This window comes from Ictidomys tridecemlineatus, chromosome Y, assembly GCF_052094955.1.
Source record: "Ictidomys tridecemlineatus isolate mIctTri1 chromosome Y, mIctTri1.hap1, whole genome shotgun sequence".
Lineage (NCBI taxonomy): Eukaryota > Metazoa > Chordata > Mammalia > Rodentia > Sciuridae > Ictidomys > Ictidomys tridecemlineatus.
Genome location: NC_135494.1, coordinates 2,652,870 through 2,672,281, shown reverse-complemented (window position 1 = coordinate 2,672,281; position 19,412 = coordinate 2,652,870). Strand labels below are relative to the sequence as shown.

At 38.8% G+C, this 19,412-nt stretch overlaps 1 protein-coding gene across 4 annotated transcripts in view; it reads left to right on the top strand.

The window, feature by feature from the left end:
• The window catches only part of LOC144371983 (uncharacterized), a 101,452-nt gene extending 82,121 nt beyond the window's left edge, over window positions 1-19,331 (top strand). For 2 of the 4 annotated variants that reach the window (XM_078035348.1, XM_078035347.1), the window contains exons 2-3: window positions 5,231-5,291; window positions 6,099-19,331. In XM_078035348.1, the coding sequence (XP_077891474.1) occupies window positions 6,217-8,904 (2,688 nt within the window). In that variant the 5' untranslated portion in view covers window positions 5,231-5,291; window positions 6,099-6,216 and the 3' untranslated portion in view covers window positions 8,905-19,331. Of the gene's footprint in view, window positions 1-4,931; window positions 5,059-5,230; window positions 5,292-6,098 lie in introns of all 4 variants that reach the window. The other 2 variants (XM_078035346.1, XM_078035345.1) reach the window with 2 other exon arrangements.
• Window positions 19,332-19,412: the final 81 nt, after the last annotated feature.

Here is a 19,412-nt window from a genome sequence, read left to right as displayed (position 1 = left end):
GTTTGTTAGTCAATGATTTCTAGAGGAACAGCATCAACACGAAGTGTGATTAAAAAAGTTGACTTATAGTTTTGCCTACTTGACCTGAAGCTGGATGTCCACAGTGACCATTTGCAGCTGGAGAGCTTGAGAAGTAGTAGCTGCAGAGTCCAAGAGGCTGAAGCCTCAGAACAAGAGGGATCAGTGGTTCTGCCCTAGTCCAGACCAAAGGTTCTGGAAACTCCCTGGAGAATCACAGGCAGAGTCCACTTTGGGAGAGTGAAGAAGGCAGAGTCTGATATCCTCAGGCCACTGCAGCAGCCATTGGAGAAGAAAGGCCTTTCTCTGCTGCTGCTTCCTTCTTCTTCCAACTTTTGTTCCACCTAAGACACCCTCCTATTGCATGGTGCTGCCTATACCTAAGGAGGTTCTCTAGTTTGGTTCACTTTCCACATGCCAATCATTTGTAGACACACCCTCATGGACACACCCAGAGGCCTCTTAATCACAGGTATCTCTTAATCCAATGCTGTTGACAATTCAAATGAGCCATTACATATAGTGTCAAACACCCTTCTCTACACTGTTCTCAATATTTTGCATTGATGTTGGATGCTTGTTAGTTACTGAATCAGTGTCCTACATTTGATTAAGATTGTGGATGAAGTAATACTTTATCATCAGCTGAAATCCATCCTTTACCTTAGGGTTCCTCCTCTTTGTGGTGTGATTTTGTGTATCACATACTCTACATAGTAATGTCATACAGAAGAGTTTCAGTGCATCTATGATGTTGTCTCTTCTGGAATGTTCTTGAATTGAAATCTTACTGCACTTGGCTTTTCAGACTGGCTTCTCTCACTTAGCAGTCTGCCTTTAAGGGTGCTGTATCTTTCCAGGCTGCAGAGCTCACTTTCTGGGTGATGTTCTTTGGTGTGGTTAAACTGCAGCTTGTCCATTCAGCATTGAAAGGTGCATCTTCCTTGCTTCTAGTTTTGGGTAGTTCTGGATATGGCTGCTGTAGTCACTGCTGAGAAGTTTTCTGTGCATAATTTTCACCTCATTTGAATAGACACCTGGGAGTGTGGTGAATTAATTGTAGAGTGCACCATGTTTATTTTGTAAGAGCGTGACTGTCTTCCAGAGAGAGTGTTCTTCTCTCCATTCACATGAGCAAGGGAAGGGTGCTTGCTGATTTATGTTTGCAGTGTCTTTTGGAGCTTTTGGTGTTTGGCATTTCACCACTCCAGTTGAGTATCTGTTGGCACTTCATTGTTCATTTTGAAATTTCCTAATTATATGCAGGTGAACATCTTCTCACACATGTGTTAACTGTGCGTATTTATTGATGAGTGTCTTTCCAAATCTTTTTCCCACTTCCAAGTTGGTTGCTTATTTTTTTACTGAGTATTCTTCATGTATGTTGAATACCAACCCAGTGTCACTATGTGTTGTGACAACATTTTTTCCAGTTCTCCAGCATGTTTTCTCATTCTCTCAAGTATATCTTTTGCAAAACGCAAACTTCATTTTGATCAAGTTCTATTTACAAGTTTTTCACTCACAGTTCATGTGTTTGATGTTGCATATGAAGCTGTCATGCCAACCCAGATTTCTCTGTAAGTACTTCTTTGTTATTTTAGTGAAGTTTGGAGTTTTGCATTGGGTACTACAATGTATAGGCAATTGTTTGGTGCCAACAAGTGAACCCTGGGCCTCCTATGTGCCAGGCAGGTGCTTTGCTAGAACTGCAGCCCCAGCTGTGTGTCCCACTTTGAGACTGAGGCTTCACTGGGAGCGCTGTGACATTTGTGAAATGTGAATGTTTTCTTTCTCTACATGATAATTCATGTCCAGTGCTTTGGCAACATTGTCAAAGAGAGTATATTTTCCATTGATTTTCTTTTGCTCCTTTGTCAAAGATCAGTGGCATATTTTTATCCTGTGCCAAATACGACTGTGTCTTGATGATTGTAGATTTTTAGTAGTTGTTAACCTCAGGTAGTGTTTATCCTGTGAACTGAGTGTTCATTACTGTGTTGGTTGTTCTGGATCTTTTGTTACTGAAAACATGACTTAAAATATTTTTTATTGGGATTATATTTAATCCATAAATAAAATTGGTAAGAATTGATGGTAACTGAGGCTTCCTATCTGTGAACATAAAAGTATCTCCAAATATTTTCCATGTCTCTGATATTTTTTATTAGAAGTTAGCAGTTTTTGTCATAAAGATTTTTGTTAGATTTATATATAAGTATTTCTCTTTTATTGGTTCTGTATAACTGGTGTGTGTTTGTTTTTCTTTTGATTTTGTTGCTGGCTGTTGGACTCAGGGGTGCTCTACCATTGAGCTGCATTCCCAAAACTTTTAATTTTTTGTTTAGAAACAGAGTCTTGCTAAATTGCCCAGGCTGGACTCAAACCTGGGATCATCCTGCCTTGGCCCCCTGATTGGCAAAGACTACAGGCATGGCCTCCATGCCCAGTTTTTTGCTGTCAATAGTAGAATAATTGTCCTATTTATTAATATGACAACACTGATGTCACATCATTGTTTTTCATGATTCTTCAGTGGATTCTAGTAGCATAGAGGATCATGCTGTCTCTCTATGAAGACATTGTGTTTTTTTGAGCTTGAGTGTTTTTTCATTATTCTTGATTTTTTTAACTATTGATATAATCAATATTTATTATTTATCTTTTTGTTGTGATGGATAATGTTAATTGGTTTTTTAATTCTGAATCAGCCTTGCATGTGTGCTGTGTTCCTGGGCCCTGCAGAGGCTGATGTGAGTGGATCTGGGCCACTGGGCTTGACTTCCCACAGTAGTATGCTGGTCCCTGGAAAATGTTAACTAGTTTTAAATTTGGCATCAGTCTTACAGAGCTGTAATAATTTCCTCTTGACTGTGTTTATAATTGTTTTTATTTATGTTTGGATTCAGTAAAGTATTGTTTGAGGAATTTTGCATTCATGATCATGAGAGTCTTTCATAGTTTTTTTTTTCGATTTAATACTTTTCTTTATCTATTTAATTTTGATAATATGGTAAAATATGCCAGATAAATAATTAGAAGGTGGGTTGGGGTTGTGGCTCAGTGGTCAAGAACTTGCCTAGGATGTGCAAGGTCCTGGGTTCAATCCTCAGCATCACATAAATAAATAGGAAAAAGCTATTGTGTTCAACTGCAAGTAAAAAAATAAATATAAAAAGACATAATTAGGAAGTTTTATCTCAACTTTTGTTGTCTGAAAATAACAGTAGAAAATTGGTGGCAGGTCTTAAATGTCTCATAGAAGCCTGTTTGAGATGTCGGAGCCTTGACTTTCTTTTTTCTTGCAGGGCGGTAGTAATTATATATATTTTTTTAAATTTTTGAAATGTGTTTTAGTCTTTCACAGTTAAATGTATAATAAATGATATTTGTCTGCAGAATAGTGGGATGAAGTACCCTTTGCCACTTAGATTTCAGTTTGCCTGGACCACATTGTGATCAGTCTCCAAGACACCTGCTGTCACTCATACTTGTTCCATGCAACGAAGGACAGCCCACTAAAGGCTTTCTCTCAGGCTCCTATTAACCTCTGTTGATACTGTCCTGCTTCAAATGTTATGTGTCTTATGTCCTATGCATGGTTCTTTGTGAGTGGCAGGGTCGTGTTCTGGTAGGTGGTCCTTTGGGCTGTTTCACACTGTGCAGAAATTATAGCCTGCTTAGAGACCCACATGGAGTGGCCTGTTTCACAAACAGTCAGCATGGGATAGTTCAGGATTCTGGGCTGCAAACCTGCTGCTTTAACACACCCTGGAAGTGCTTGTGCCTGAGGTTTTTTTGCACCAGCTGTGCTACAGGAATGAGGAATCTCTTTCATGACAGACCAACATTGCACATGTGCCCTATCTTGATCAATGTGTCCTTGAGCAACGGTGGTATGTGTCTCATGACTGTACATGATCTGAGTGAGTCATCTGCTTTTCAGAAGAGTTTGAGAATCATTGGACATTCATGGTTGCCATGAGGTTTAGGAAAGGATTTTCTGCTGTTAAGAAAACTATTTTTCAAACCGATATAATTTTGTAAGGCTTTTGTTTGAACAGTGTGACACCTTGGGGTCATCGAGTTCTTTCTGAGACACAAGCCATCTTTCCACACACCCCATTCTGCTTTGACATTAACCACCAGAAATTATTATATTGTTATGTTTATTAATCATTGTGCTTGATTACTAATTGGGTAAATTTGTTCTGGAGTAAAACACCTGCAAACTTCTAGTTGTCCTCAGTGTAATCACCCAAGTTGAGCTCAGTCTTCAGTGAACACATTGTGATGACCTGTGTGGAAGATTGTCTAACTATTGTCTATGAGGGAAATTCTTTAGTGACTCCATACTCTGAGGGTGTGGGTTGGGGCTGATTCTAGGCACTTATTTAAAGATGGAACAATTGACTTTCAGAAGGAAACAGGAGATCAGTATATACCATGTTGTCTATATTAACTTTGTAGGCCCAGTGAGCCACTGTGTTTGGCAGGTTCTCTCAAATGCTGAGTTTTGTGATCCCAGCAATTTTTTACTCAGTCAGCTTTCTTTTCTAAGGGTAAGTAATAAGGAGGGTGATAATATTAGCTCTCTACCGCACAGGATTTTGGTAAGAAGGTGATAGAGATGCAATCAACAAATAAGATCAGGGTGACCCCGGAGCCCCTCTTACTGCCTGTAAACTTACCAAAGGAAGGGTGTACAACACTCTACTATTTACCTTGTGTGGGGCCCAAATCTAGTGTTGGAGTGGCTGTGAAGAATTAAATGCACTGGAGATTTCAATGACCAAATCGTGGAATTAATCGAGAGGCCAGGGAATCTTGTGAACATTATGCATGTTGAGTATAGATTTCTCATGTTGTGAAATCTCTCCTGGTTTCCACTACACATTTGTGGGATATTTTAGATGTCAGTGACCTTCGAGGATGTAGCTGTGAACTTCATGCAGGAGGAATGGGATTTGCTGGATGCTTCCCAGAAGAACCTTTACAGAGATGTGATGCTGGAAGTCCTCAGAAACCTGGCATCTATAGGTAATAATTTGTGTATTTACTTAATTAGAGATTTTGTGTTTATTTTTCTTTATTTATGTAGAACATGAAAAGACAATCAGTTGGTGAATTATTGTAGCATAAAATGCACTATGAATTTGGAAAAGCATTTTTAGCTCCTAGGAATTGATAATGTTTTGGTTTGGCATTTTAGGAATCAAATGTGATGAGAAGAATATTGAAAATCAGATCAAAAATTTTGGGAGCGATCAAAGGTAATTGTACTCACAAGAGGAATCCTTGAGGAAATCTGGGGATGTCATATAATTTTTAAAACCAATGCAAGAAATTTGCACAACTTTAAATGTATTTATTTTTATAAGATTTTTTACCAGAAATGTATACTTCACTGGGACTGGGTTTCTGGCTCAGTGGTAGAGAGCTTGCCGTGCATGCTTGAGGCACTGGGTTCTCTTCTCAGCACCACATTTAAATCATTAAAGTCTTTTGTCAAGTGAAATAAATTTATTTATATATATATATATTTATATAAAAGATATTAAGTCTATTCAAAGTGCTTGACATGCAAAAAGTATTATGAAATTTCATATATGAATATAACTATTTGAATAATGACCATAGGCAAGCTGTGTTGCAAAGCATTGTTTTCTCTCAATCTCTTTGTTTTCTGGCTATTTGAAGAAGTTTGAAAAACATAGACTTTACCTCATGTTGGAAGTAACGTTAACCTAGGACCTTAAATAAATACAACATCATAAATTAATCAAGAATTAATAATGTTCTGGTCATGAAATACCAATTCTTTTTTTTTTTTTTTAGAGAGAGAGAGAGAGACAGAATTTCAATATTTATTTTTCAGTTTACGGCGTACACAACATCTTTATATGTGGTGCTGAGGATCGAACCCGGGCCGCACGGATGCCAGGCAGGCACGCTACTGCTTGAGCGACATCCCCAGCCCGAGATACCAATTCTTAAGCAAAGAAAAATTTTAATAGAGTAAATTCATGTGACTGCATTATGTGTGTCAAAGACTTCATATGCTCTTCATTCCTTCATAGGCAGATCACATCTCACTATGGACCCGAATGCTACAAGCAGGAAGAATGTGAAGAGAACCCATGTGAATTGAAACTATACAGGAAATCTCTGGTTTCTCTCAAAAGTGTTCATACACAAATGTTAACACAAACTGGAGATGGACCCTATGAAAGTACAGTATGTGGGAAAGTCATCAGCTGTTCCAATGACATTCAAAGGCATGAAGATTCTCATACTGGGTGGCAACCTGATGAATGTCAACAATGTGATGAAGCCACATCTTCTCCCATAGATGTTCAAAGTCACACAAGAACACATACCGGAGGTAAAGCTTTTCAAAGTGAGGTATGTGGGACAGCCTTTTATTCCCCCACTTTATTTAGAATACATGAAAGAACTCATTCTGGAGAGAAATTTCATGAAGGTAAAGAAGGTGGTAAAACCTTGGTTTCACCCACAGGTCTACACAGTCACGTGATCACGCACACTGGGAAAGTACTTTTTAAATGTAACGTATGTGGGAAAGACTTTGCTTACCAAAGTTTATTTAGAATACATCAGAGAAAACATACTAGAGAGAGATCCTATGAAAGTCAACAATGTGGAAAAGCCCACACTACTTTGTCTTATCTTCAGATACAAGAACAAATCCATACGGGCGAGAAGACCAATGAATGCCAACAATGTGAAAAAGTCTTCACTACTTCTTTATCCCTTGACAGACATGAACAAACGCATACTGGAGAGAAGCCCTATCAATGTCAACAATGTGGAAAAGCCTACAGTACTTCATCTTACCTTCAGATACATGAACAAATCCATGCTGGAGAGAAGCCCAATGAATGCCAACAATGTGGAAAAGTCTTCACTACTTCTTCTTCCCTTCACAGACATGAACGGACGCATACTGGAGAGAAGCCCTATGAATGTGAGCAGTGTGGCAAAGCCTTCACTCAGTCCAATCGCCTTCACTCACATGAAAAAACTCATACTGGGGAGAAGCCCTATGAATGTCAACAATGTGGGAAAGCCTTCAGTACTTCTTCCTACCTTCACATACATGAGCGGACTCATACTGGGGAGAAGCCCTATGAATGTAAGCAGTGTGGCAAAGCCTTCACTAACTCCTCTATACTTCACAGACATGAAAGAACACATATGAAAAAGAAACCCTATAAATGCCAACAATGTGGGAAAGCCTTCACTACTTTGTCTTACCTTCAGATACATGAACAAATTCATACTGGAGAGAAAACAAATGAATGCCAACAATGTGGAAAAGTCTTCACTACTTCTTCTTCCCTTCACAGACATGAACGAACGCATACTGGAGAGAGGTCCTATCAATGTCAACAATGTGGAAAAGCCTATACTACTTTGTCTTACCTTCAGATACATGAACAATTCCATGCTGGAGAGAAGCTCAATGAATGCCAACAATGTGGAAAAGTCTTCACTACTTCTTTTTCCCTTCACCGACATAAATGGACGCATACTGGAGAGAAGCCCTATGAATGTAAGCAGTGTGGCAAAGCTTTTGCTCTATTGTCTAGCCTTCACTCACATAAAAAAACTCATACGGAAAATAAACCCTATGTATGTCAACAATGTGGAAAAGTCTTCACTACTTCTTTTAACCTTCACAGACATGAACAAATGCATACTAGAGAGAAGCCCTATGAATGTAAGCAGTGTGGCAAAGCCTTCAGTATGTCCTCTAAACTTCACAGACATGAACAAATGCATACTGGAGAGAAGCCCTATGAATGTAAGCAGTGTGGCAAAGCCTTCACTAAGTCCTCTAAACTTCACAGACATGAACAAATGCATACTGGAGAGAAGCCCTATAAATGTGAGCAGTGTGGCAAAGCCTTTAGTATGTTGTCTAAACTTCACAGACATGAAAAAACTCATACTGGGGAGAAGCCCTATGAATGCCAACAATGTGGGAAAGCCTTCAGTACTTCTTCCTATCTTCACATACATGAGCGGACTCATAGTGGGGAGAAGCCCTATGGATGTAAGCAGTGTGGCAAAGCCTTCACTGACTCCTCTAAACTTCACAGACATGAAAGAACACATACCAGAGAGAAACCCTATGAATGTCAACAATGTGGGAAAGTATGCACTACTTTGTCTTACCTTCAGATACATGAACAAATCCATACTGGAGAGAATCCCAATAAATGCCAACAATGTGGAAAAGTCTTCACTACTTCTTTTTCCCTTGGCAGACATGAACGGACTCATAGTGGAGAAAAGCCTTATCAATGTCAACAATGTGGAAAAGTCTACAGTACTGCCTCTAACCTTCACATACATGAACAAACCCATTCTGGAGTGAAGCCCTATGAGTGTAAGCAGTGCGGAAAAGCCTTTGCTAGATCTTCTCAGCTTCACAAACATGAACAAACTCATACTGGAGGGAAGCCCTATGAATGTAAACAGTGTGGCAAAGCCTTTGCTGAATCTTCTCAGCTTCACAGACATGAACGAACTCATAGGGGAGAGAAGCCCTATGAATGTCAACAATGTGGAAAAGCCTTTGCTACATCCAGTCACCTTAAGAGTCATGGAAGAACACATACTGGAGAGAAGCCCTATCAATGTAAGCAGTGTGGCAAAGCCTTCACTCAATCCCATCATCTTCACAGGCATGAAAAAACACATACTGGAGAGAAGACTTATGAATATCAACAATGTGGAGAACCCCTTGACACATCCAGTGAACCTCACATACTTGGAAGTATTCATGCAGAAGAGCAGCCTAATGAATACCAACAATGTGGAAAAGTCTTTTTCTTGTTTTTTCTTTCACAGACATGAAGGGACTCAGACTCAAGGGAAACCCTATCGGGGCTGGAGATGTGGCTCAAGCGTTAGCGCGCTCACCTGGCATGCGTGCGGCCCGGGTTTGATCGTCAGCACCAGAAACAAACAAAGATGTTGTGTCTGCCAAGAACTAATATATATATATATATTAAAATTTTCTCTCTCTGTCCCTCTCTCTCTTTAAAAAATTAAAAAATCAATGTAAGCAGTGTGGCAAAGCCTTCACTCAGTCCTCTCATCTTTGCTCACATGAACGAACTCAGACTGGAGAGAAGCCCTATGAATGTCAACAATGGGGAAAAGCCTTTGTTATATCCCATCAGCTTCACTTACATGAACAAACTCATATTGCAAAGAAATTGTACTGATGAAAACAATTGGCAAAGACTTCTGTTATTACTGTTCTTCTCATCAACATGTTGGAAGTTTACTGGAGAAAAATTCTTTAAATGTGACATGTGGTGGATCAATATTTCTTGTCCCCTTCAAACACATTGCTCACTACTGGGGATTGTACTGCAGATTTGGTGTGGTGGCCCTCTACCACTGAGACACATCTTCATTCTTTTTTTTTTTTTTTAATTTTGAGATAGAGACTTGCTGAGTTCCTTAGGGTTGTTCTAAAATGCTGAAGTTAGCCTCAAACTTGTGATCCTTCAGCCTAAGCCTCCCAACTCTCTGGGATTAAAGGCATACATCACCACATCTGGCTGAATAACTGTTTAAATGTGAAAAAATATGGCAAATCATTCTATTTTCCCTGTTGTCTTCAAAGCCATTTTTCTCACTGGAAAACAAACACTCTGAATGGGGACGATTTGCTACACTCTATCAGCTTAATGTTCCAAACATAGTTTCCTTCCCTTTTATGAAAATACTCATGGAGAGATGCCCTGTGAATATGATAAATGTGGAAAATCTTTTAGTTTTTGCAGTTTATTTTGAGTACTAGAAGATTCTTTTGGAAAATTTCATGCCAAAATGAATAAATCCTATGCAAGTAAGAAATACAAAGAATTCAGATGTTTTACTTTTTTCAGGTGTATTTAAAAATAAATTTAAAAAAAAAACTCATACTGTAGAAAGTCCTATAGATAAGCAATCTTGGGCAGTAGTCAATTTTTACAGTTTTGTTTAAAGACATAAAAGGATTTATATCTGGAAAAACCGTTCTATTTATTTATTTGTGTGTTTATTTTGGATAAAGAAATAGCAGAATGCATTATAATTCTTATTACACATATATACCACAATTACTCATATCTGTGTATATCAATAATTTTGACACCCAATTCATGTCCTTATACATGTAATTTGTAAAATGATGTCCATCATATTCCACCATCCTTGCTATGTCCTCTCCTTTTCCCTTCCATCCCCCCTGCCTTATCTAGAATTCATCTAATCATTCCAGGCTCCCCATTATGAGTCAGCCTCCTTACATCAGAGAAAACATTCAGCATTTGTTTTTTGGGGATTGGCTAACTTGACTTAGCATTATCTTCTCCAATGCCATCTATTTTCCTGCAGATGCCATGATTTAATTTTTTTTTATTGCTGATTAAAATTTCATTTTGTATATATGCCACTTTTTTTAATCCATTAATCCATTGAAGGGCATCTAGGTTGGCTCCACAGTTTAGCTATTGTGAATTGTCCTGCTATAAACATTGATGTGGCTGTAGTATGGTGTTTTTAAGTCCTTTGGGTATAAACCAAGGAGAGGGATAGCTGGGTCAAATGGTTGTTCCATTCCCAGATTTCCAAGGAACCTCCACACTGCTTTCCAAATTGGCTGCACCAATTTGCAGTCCCACCAGCAATGTATGAGTGTTATCTTTTTCTCCACATCCTTGCTAACACTTATTGTTGTTTGTCTTCATAATAGCTGCCATTCTGACTGGAGTGAGATGATAGGTTAGAGAAGTTTTGATTTGCATTTCTCTAATTGCTAGAGATGATGAGCATTTTTTCAGATATTTGTTGACTGATTGTATATCCTCTTCTGAGAAGTGTCTGTTCAGGTCCTTGGCCCATTTATTGATTGAGTTGTTGTTGCTGTTGTTATTTTTATTAATATTATTTTGGTAGCTTAGCTTTTTGAGTTCTTTAGAGATTAGTGCTCTATCTGATGTGTGAGGGGTAAAAATATGTCTCAGGATGTAGGCTCTCTGTTCACCTCACAGATTGTTTCTTTTGCTGAGAAACTTTTTAGGTTGATTCCATCTTATTTATTGAGTCTTGGTTTTAATTCTTGTGCTATAGGAGTCTTATTAAGGAGGTTGGGGCCTAATCCCACATGTTGAATATTTCAGACTACTTTTTCTTCTATTAGATGCAGAGTCTCTGGTTTAATTCCTAGGTCCTTGGTTCATTTTGATTTGAGTTTTGTGCATGGTGAGACCTAGGGGGTTCATTTTATTTTGTTGCTTATGGATTTCCAGTTTTCCCAGCACAATCTGTTGAAGATGCTTTTTTCTCCAGTGCATGTTTTTGGCACCTTTGTCTAATATAAGAAAATTGTAATTTTCTGGGTTAGTGTCTGTGTCCTCTATTCTGTACCATTGGTCTGCCAGTCTGTTTTGGTGCCAAAACCATGCTGTTTTTGTTACTATTTCTCTGTAATAGTTTAAGGTCTGGTATAGTGATTCCACTTGCTTCAATCTTCCTGCTAAGAATTGTTTTAGCTATTCTGCATCTCTTATTGTTCACATGAGTATCATGATTGCTTTTTCTATTTCTATGAGGAATGCCTTGGGGATTTTAATGGGAATTAAATCTGTAATACAGATTATATCTGTATAGTGCTTTTGGTAGTATGGTCCTTTTGATAATATTAATTCTGCCTATGCAAGAGCAAGGTAGATGTTTTCATCTTCTGAGGTCTTCTTTGATTTCTCTCTTTAGGGTTCTGTAGTTTTCATTGTATAAATCTTTCACCTCTTTCATTATGTTCATTCCCAAGCTTTTTTTTTTTTTTTTTTTTTTTTTTTTAGGTTTTTGTGAATGGTTGAGTTTTTCTCATTTCCTTTCTAGAGGATTTGTCACTGATACACAGAAATTCCTTTGATATATGGGTTGATTCTATATCCTGCTACTTTGCTGAATTCATTTCCTAGTTCTAGAAGTTTTCTGGTGAAGCTTTTTGAGTCTTCTAGGTATGGAATCATATCATCAGCAAATAGAGCTAATTTAAGTTCTTCTTTTCCTACACATATCCCTCTGATTTCTTTTATTTAATTGCTCTGGCCAGTGTTTCAAGAACTATGTTGAATAGAAGTGGGGAAAGGGTATTCCTGTCTTGTTCCAGTTTTTAGCAGGAATGCCTTCAATTTTTCTTCATTTAGAATGATGTTGGCCTGAGGCTTAGTGGAGATAGCATTTACAAAGTTGAGATATGTTCCTGTTATTTCTAGTTTTTTTTTTCTAGTGTTTTGAACAAAAAGTGGCACTGTATTTTGTCAAATGCTTTTTCTGCATCTATTGAGATGGTCATATGATTCTTATCTTTAAGTCTATTTGTCGGGGGTTTTCAGTATCATTCCCTCCTGACCTCAGGAGAAATGGGGAGAGCACGCCCCGACCAGGATGAGCCAAGAAAGGACAGGGCCTACTGACCGTCTGCACCCAGCACTCCCTCGCCAGAGGACAATCAGATGTGTCAGGGACACAGCTAATATAATATACAGAAATGAGTCAGGATAAAGGTCAGCAGAGTGGGGAGAGTTTACATGTACACCCATCCTACAGGCAGTAATGGGTGACACAAGCTGTCCATGAGGTTAGAAGCTTTCTGAGCCTATCCTAGAGGTGGTCCAATTTTTCATCACAACCCACTGTAATGCCTTCTATATGATTGCCAGGCACTATCTTAGCCACATGTGGACCGGGACTGGGAAGGGGGTAGCAGCCAGCAAGTTAGGTTACCTCTTTTCTGATGCAATATGCCCTACATGTTGCATGCACTACATCAAGTTAGGTTTCTTCCTTTCTGATGCAACATGCCCCACATGTTACATCATGCCCTCATCTATTGATTTGATGAATTACATTTATTGATTTCTGTATATTGAACCAACCTTGAATTCCTGGGATGAATCACACTTGATTATGGTGCACAATCTTTTTGATATATTTTTGTATTTGATTTGCCAAAATTTTATTGAGGATTTTTGCATCTATGTTCATTAGAGAAGTTTTCTTTCTTTTATGTGACTTTGCCTGGTTTGGGGATCAGGGTGATATTGGCCTCATAGAATGAGTTTGGAAGTGCTGCCTTTTTTTCTATTTCCTGAAATAAATTAAAGAGTATTAGTATTAGTTCTTCTTTAAAGGTCTTTTAGAAGTCAGCTGTGTATCCTGGGTTTTTCTTGGTTGATAAGCATTGTTTTCTATTTTATCACTTGATATTGGTCTATTTCAATTGTGTATGTCTTTCTGATTCAATCTTGGCAGATAGTATGACTTAAGAAATTTGTTGATAACTTTAATGTCTTCTATTTTATTGGAGATTAGGATTTCAAAATAATTTCTAATTATCCTCTGTATTTCTGTCATATCTGTTGTGATATTACCATTTTCGTCACATATACTGGTAATTTTGAGTTCTCTCTCTCTCTCTCTCTCTCTCTCTCTCTCTCTCTCTCTTTCTCTCTCTCTCTCATTTTCTATGTTAGCATGGCTAAGGGTCTGTTAATTTTATTTATGTTTTCGAAGAACCAACTTTTCTTGTCCATTTTGTCATTTGTTTTTTTTGTTTCAATTTTATTGATTTTAGCTCTAATTTTAATTATTTCTTGCCTTCTACTGTTTTGCTGGTGGTTTGTTCTTCTTTTTCTAGGGCTTTGAGAGGTAGTGTGAGGTCATTTTTTTTTCTTTGAAGGAATAAACTCCATGCAATGAATTTTCCTCTTAGTACTGCTTTCATAGTTTCTCAGATTTCCATAGGTTGTGTCTATGTTCTTCTTTACCCATAAGAAATTTTTAATCCTCTCCTTGATTTCTTCTGGAAAGCATTGTTCATTCAGTAGCCTATTGTTTAGTCTCCAGGTCATGGAGAAATTTTTATTTTTTAATTTCTTTTTGATTCCCAATTTCATACAACTATGATCTGATGAAATGCATGCTAGTGTTTCTACTTTTTTATATATGCTAAGAGTTGCTTTGTGGCATAGTATATGGTCTATTTTAGAGAAGGATCCATGTGCTACTGAGAAGTGTATCTGTTTGATGCAAGTTGAAATATTCTATGTGTCAGTTAAGTCTAAGTTATTGATTGTGTTATTGAGTTTTATAGTTTTTTATTCAACTTTTGTTTGGAAGATCTGTGCAGTGGTGAGAGGGGTTTGTTAAAGTCATCCAAGATTATTGTGTTGTGGTCAATTTGACTCTTGAACTTGAGAAGAGTTTGTTTGAACATAGCTGCACCATTGTTTGGGGCATATATATTTATGATTGTTACATCTTGTTGGTGTATGGTTCCCTTGAGCAGTATGTAATGTCCATCTTTATCCCTTTTCATTCCCTTTGGCTTGAAGTCTACTTTATTTGATATGAGTATGGAAAACCTTGCTTACTTGTGCAGTCCATGTGAGTAGTATAGTTTTTGTTTTTCCCAGCATTTCACTCTCAGTCAGTGTCTTTTTCTATCAGATGAGCCTCCTGGAGGCAGCATCTTGTGGGGTCTTTTTTTTTTTTTTATCCAGTCTGGTAGCTTATGCCTTGTGATTGGTGTGTTTAATCCATTAGCATTCAGGGTTATTATTGAGACATGGTTTGTATTTACAGCCATATTTGTTTATTTTTGTTATTTAACTTGACTTGGTTTTCTTCTTTGATTAGTTCCCCCCCCCTTTGGGGTACTACCTTCCTATTCTGATTTTCATTGTTGTTTTTCTTTTCCTCTTCATGGAATATTTTTCCAAGTATGTTTTGTAGTGCTGGTTTTCTAGCTATAAATTCTTTAACTTTTGTTTATCATGGAAGGATTTTATTTCATCTTGAAATCTAAAGCTTACTTTTGCTGGATTCAAGATTTTTGGTTGGCACCCATTTTCTATTTGATTTTTCCCTATATATAATCTGATTCCTTTCTCTCGTGGTTTTAAAATTTTTCTCCATATCCTGTATGGTGAGCATTTATATTATTATGTGCCTTGGTATGGATATGTTTTGATTTTGTACATTCGGCAACCTGTAGCCTCTTCAATTTGGATTTCCAATTCATTCTTCGTGTTTTGAAAGTTTTCTGATATTATTTCATTGAATAGCTTCTTGATTCCTTTGGTTTTGTCCTCTATGCTTCCCTTTATCCCAATAACTCCTAAATTTGGTCTTTTTATGCTATCCCATATTTCTTGAATGTTCTGCTCCTGGTTCCTTACCATTTTCACTCTGTGGTCTGTGTTCCTTTCAAGATAATATATTTTATCTTCATTGTCTGATGTCCTATCTTCCCAGTAGTCCACTCTGTTTGTGATGCTTTCATTTGAGTTTTGAGTTTGGTTTATTATTTCATTCATATCAAGGATTTCTGTTTGTTTGTTTTAGAACCTCTATCTCCCTGTTGAGGTGACCTTTTTCTTCTTGGATTTGTTTATGTAGCTCATTATTGAAGTGATCTTTTACTGCTTGTCTTTGCTCTCTTATATCTTCTTGGAGTTCACTGGACCTTTTAACCATGTATATCCTGAAATCTTTCTGGGTCCATTTTTCTGCTGTAGCTGCCAATGATTCTAATGATGTGTTGTCTTGATTTGTTTGGGGCACTTTCTTCCCTTGTCTTTTCATGTTGCTTGTGTGTCTTCCTTTCCAGCTCTGTGGTTCTGGGGTGTTATTGTTTTTACCCTGTAAATTTGTAGTGCTCTTGTAGGGTTGCAAGATCCCTCCTTTGTGGGGAAGGACACTGTTAACAAATCCCAATATCAACAATACATCAGTATGAACAGTTTGTTGTTATTAAGACACTTACTGGGCTGGGGATTTGGCTCAAGTGGTAGTGCGCTCGCCTGGCATGCGTGAGGCCCGGGTTTGATCCTCAGCACCACATACAAACAAAGATGTTGTGTCCACCGAAAACTAAAAAATAAATATATTAAAAAAAGAGAGAGAGACACAGTTTAGTCTCAATGTCTAGAAATGTTGGATTCAATTATTATTTAAAATATAATCAGTAGTTTTGTAAAAAGGTTTACAGTTTCTGGCAGTGGACACTGAACTGGGGGTCTGGCAGGATGATATGTGGCTCAGAGGGAGTTCCCATCTGCCAGCCATGCTCACCAAATATGGGGAGAAAGGTGATCCAAGATGGAGCCGGTCTGCTTCCAGAGCCAGGGTGACCAGTGACGTGGGGAGAGCTGGGCAATGGCCTTGTGCTTTGGGTAGGTAGCAGCTGAGTGTCCAGTTTTGGAACGGGGTGCAGCCTGGAGTTCTGCAGAGGTTTTGAGAGGTGTTTCTGCTGAGCCGCTCAAGAGCTGTTTGTGGCTAGAGCTGTGGGCTTTGGGCTTCGAGTCCAGAGTCTTACTCGAACACTGAGGCTCTGAATTCTGCACTGAGCTTACAGAGTGGTGATTTCTGTGAAAATCCCCTCTAGACTGGATTTTCACGCTCTCTGAGATCCTGTATTCCGATGAGGTGAGACCTAGGCCATGGAACAACACAGGATGCTGCCTGTCTCTGGCCCACCATCTTGAACTTCCCCCCTCGGCTCTTGACATGATATGGTACCCTTTCAACTGTCAAGGCCTCTTTATTTTATTTATTTTTAAATAAAGTTACAGTGCCATGATTTATTTATTTTTTTTTTAGAGAGAGAGAATTTTTTAATATTTATTTTTTAATTTTTAGCAGGCACAACATCTTTGTTTGTATGTGATGCTGAGGATCGAACCCCGGCTGCACGCATGCCAGGCGAGCCCGCTACCACTTGAGCCACATCCCCAGCCCCAAGGCCTCTTTAAACAGCAGGGACGAACTCAAACTGTCGAAAAGCCTTAAATGTAGAAATGTGATAAGACATTTTTTGTTTCAGATCTAGTTAGACTTGTTCAGATTTGAGGGAATATTTTGTATATTTATTATTATTATTATTTCAACCCAGAGGTGCTGAACCACTGAGACACATCCCAGTCTTTTTTTCATTTTTCTTTTTCCAATTTTGAGACATGGTCTCACTTGGTTGCTTAGGTCCTAAGTGGTGAGGCTGGCTTTGAACTTATGATCATGCTGCCTCAGCCTGATGTAGGCTGGGTTGAAGCTTGTGATCCTCCTGCTATGGCCACTGGGATCACAGACATATGCTACCGTGCTCAGCTCCTGGGTGTTTCCTGAATCCTTGATGTAAATTGAAATGTGCCTTGTTTGTGTTGAGTTTCCAGGTGTCACCAATTCGGATACCAGAATTATTTCTTCATGTGTTTCTGTATGTTAATGTCCCTCAAGCTCTAAGGTTATAAAATGATGCTGATCATCATAAGATCATTAACTCACACCTTCCAAATTATTATTAGTTCAGTTGAACTAAACTGGAGTTGACTTGGAAAAATATATATTAGATAATCTATGTTGAAAACAGGGGTGGAAGAACTATTTCTATATTTGAGAAAACCAATTATTCATTTCTATGAAGAGCTCATGATATAATGAACTTCAGTTACTATTCCCTTTCTTGCACCAGGCACCTGAAAAGCATTTCAGCAGGGTCACAGAGGCTATCAGAAATGCCCTGGTGCTCATGTTTGGGTTTTCCAGAGCAGCAAGTCACATTAAAAGAATACCTGGGAGGGGTGAGTTGTGCCACCTACACATGCACACTCACACCCACGTGCACACACATGTACAGGATCAAGTCACCCTTTTCTCTACATACCCTCCCTAGTGCAGTGCTTTCATCCTCACTGTGTCATGCAACTATTGATTTCTTTGACTTTTCTCACAACATTGCTGCCCACTATTCCTTATCAAAAATCAATTGTTATTTCCTGACTTCTCAATTTAGTCTTGCGTCATTCAGAAGTTTCAGACACATTGTGTGTGTAAGTTGAGGCCTCTTCACTCCAGCCTTGTGTACAGATTAGTGAAATATCTCTTCCTTCCTCTTTTTCTCCCTTTGTTATTTCAGACATTACCCAGGAGGGCTCCACCACTGAGCTTCACCCTAACCCTGTTAATTGTTATTTTTTAAGAGAGTGAGGCTGGCCTTGAACTTGTAGTCACCCTGCCTCAGGCTCCTACAGCTTGGACGATAGGCATGTGCCCTTGTGTGCCCTGCAGCTGATCCCTTTCTTTTCCTTGATGCCTTCGTGGCCTGGTGATGACTCTGGGACCACCACTGTGTCACGCATTCTTTTCTAAGTCTCATGTGTTGTGTTGTACATAGGCAAGATAAAGAGCACTATAAAATCTTGTAGTTTGTATGTATTGTTTGGAGAGGCACCTTCTCAAAATATACTTTGCCCTATTATTAATGGAGTTTATTTCTTTTCTTCTCCTGGTGCCAGGGACCCAATGCTGCCCTGTGCATGCTAGGCAGGCGCTCTAGCACTGAGCACTCCCCTAGCTCAGGTGGCGAGTTTGCCGCTGCTGTGTGTGTGGACCCACTACTGTCCACATCAGCAGATGCAGCTCTGCAGGTGTATCCTCGTGTTTGCAGCTTGTCCCGTTTTTTCTTAAACTTCTTTTACAGCACTGAATTTTAAATCCGACCCAGCTTTTCTCCCCATGATTAATCCTTGGGTGGAGGAAGCCAGAAAACCCAGGCTGGATTTCTCTCTGTGTTTAGGGTACTGTCATACATAGGTGACTGCATGACCAATATGATTCTGCAACATGCACACTCAGAAAAATGAGAGATGATATCCCATGTATGTATGATATATCAAAGTGCATACATGTATTCTATACTCCTGTATAAGTATCTGAAAGAAATAAAATAATTTTAAAACAAAACAAATCCAGGTGCAATGGCTCATGCCTTCATTCTAGTGGCTCAGGAGGCTGAGGCAGGAGGACTGTGAGCTCAAAGCCAGCCTCAGACATAGTGAGACAGTAAAGGACTCAGTGAGACCCAGTCTCTAATAAAATACAAACTATAGCTGTGGAGGTGGCTCAGTGGTTGAGGGCCCCTGAGTTCAATTCAAAGGACACCCCCCATTCCAAAAAAAAGGGAAAGAAAACAAAAACCTAAGGAAGAGGGGTATGGTACCAGTCTTGTTGGGCACAGTGTCATACAGCTATAATTCCAGTGGCCAAGCAGGCTGAGGGAGAGGGATCACAAACCTGGATAGCCTCAACTTAGTGAGGCCCTGAGGAACTTAGCAAGATCTGTGTCAAAATAAAAAATCAACAGGTCTGGGGATGTTGCTCAGTGGTTGTGCACCCCGGGCTCAATCCCCAGCCCCAAATAATAAAGATATAAAAATGGATTTAGTCTTTCCTCTTCATTTGCATTGCTCTCATCTTCCTAATGGCTCTAATTGACAACTGTCCATGAACCTTTTCACCCT